A 1,759-nucleotide genomic window follows, 5' to 3' on the forward strand; every position below is an offset into this window, starting at 1 on the left:
AATGGGAGCCACAAACTGGTAATACTGAGCTGAAAAGAGTTACTTGCTAAATCGAGTTCTTCAGAGTGGCTCAAGATAGTGAGAGCTGTCAAGAAGACAATGAAGGAGGCAAAAATTGTTAAAGTTGAAAGGATACAAAACAAATATTTGTATCATAAATATGCCCTCTGTAAGAGGAGAATGCACGAGAAGAATGGTGGTGAGGTGAATGAGAAATGGTTATTTCACGGAAGCAGTGAAGTTTCTCCAGAAGTAATCTACAAATCAGAGCATGGTTTTGATTTTCGTTATAGTGGTGACTCTAGCTTGTGGGGAAAAGGAGCGTATTTTGCTGTTAATGCCAGCTACTCTGGGGTTTCTTATGCTTTTCAAACTCCTGAAAGATATCGACAGATGTTCATAGCTTTTGTTTTAACTGGCAACAGCATAAGAATGGAACGCGATTCAACATTGTGTGCTCCACCAAAGAAAAAGGATGGCAGTTTGTATGATAGTGTAAATGGTGTGACTGGTTCTTCTCAAATCTATATTGTATATGATCATGACAAAAGTTATCCAGCTTATCTTATTACATTTCAGATTCAGTAGATGTTATGTAATGATACATTATTTTATTTGATTATTTGTAAATATTAAACACAGGAAGCTCTAGCTGCATCACCATACTTGCTCTTTAGAATAATCAGCAGGGCCCATTACAATGTGGCAAAAATCACATGGTATGTAAAATGCACATAATAATAGTGGTTACATTTATTGCATAAAATACTTCATTATTGTACAAATCCCACTTGCATAATTGCTAACACAATAAATAATTTGATTGTTTAAAATCTCCTGAGATTTTCAGTCTGTTGTGCCCTGTGTCTGTAAAGCAGTTATTGTATTATTTTACTAATCTAAAGACAATAGTTTCTCACATGATACTTGTATACCATTAATCCATTATAATGTAACCAATCACAAGAAAATTTGTCTGAACAAATGGTTGCAAAACCGTTCCATGGCTTAAATAGTTATGTAAATACAGTTAAATGTGTCTATTCTGGACCGAAAGTGTTGTTACTTTAGTAGTTCATACATTAATACAAATTTTATATTGGATTGGGGCTGATACTACTATAGGGGGTCCTTATTTTAGTCTGCATGTTCACACAGTAGCAGATTTGACTGCCATAACTGCTAGCATCAGTGGTTTCAGCTGTTTATGATTGTCAAATGACATGAGCATTAGGCAATGAAGTGTGCAGTTGTGAGTGTGAAGTTACATGTACACAGTATTATAGTCTTTGCTTTTAAAATGGCCATAACTCAAAAATTTCGTATCGGAATTGGCTCAAACTTTCTACACAGCATAAGGACATCAATATGTACCAGAAAAAATAATAGAAATTTTGGGTGATTTTGAAGCCATTTTTATTTGAAAAAATCATGGGCTGTAATAGCCTTGGATATTTTTAGAATTTTGGCATTTTCTAAAAATGGCCACAACTCAAAAAATTGAAGTCAGAATCAGCTCAAACTTTCTACACAGCATAAGGACATCAATATGTATCAGAAAATGTAATAAAAATTTGGGGTGATTTTGGAGCCATTTTTTGGAAAAAACCATGGGCTATAGCCTTAGGTATTTTACATTGCAGTAAATTATACAGTGCACATTTGAAACTTTGAAAAATTTGAATTCTCATTTGAGACTAACATTATTTTAATAACCTCAAAACAACAACTAATGATTTATACAAAAATTAGTTTTGAC

General features: G+C 33.5%; 1 protein-coding gene across 1 annotated transcript; it reads left to right on the forward strand.

The window, feature by feature from the left end:
* Positions 1-13: 13 nt before the first annotated feature.
* Positions 14-606, forward strand: LOC109588832 (poly [ADP-ribose] polymerase 15-like). Its single transcript, XM_020004946.1, has one exon. It carries the CDS (start codon positions 100-102, stop codon positions 586-588), a length of 489 nt encoding a protein of 162 aa, XP_019860505.1. The 5' UTR covers positions 14-99; the 3' UTR covers positions 589-606.
* Positions 607-1,759: the final 1,153 nt, after the last annotated feature.

The sequence above is a fragment of the Amphimedon queenslandica genome, unplaced genomic scaffold, assembly GCF_000090795.2.
Source record: "Amphimedon queenslandica unplaced genomic scaffold, v1.1 AMPQUscaffold_11824, whole genome shotgun sequence".
Lineage (NCBI taxonomy): Eukaryota > Metazoa > Porifera > Demospongiae > Haplosclerida > Niphatidae > Amphimedon > Amphimedon queenslandica.

What these genes read in the sequence shown, in the direction of transcription:
- LOC109588832 (XM_020004946.1), top strand. Translation starts at nt 100, where the DNA reads ATGAAGGAGGCAAAAATTGTTAAAGTTGAAAGGATACAAAACAAATAT.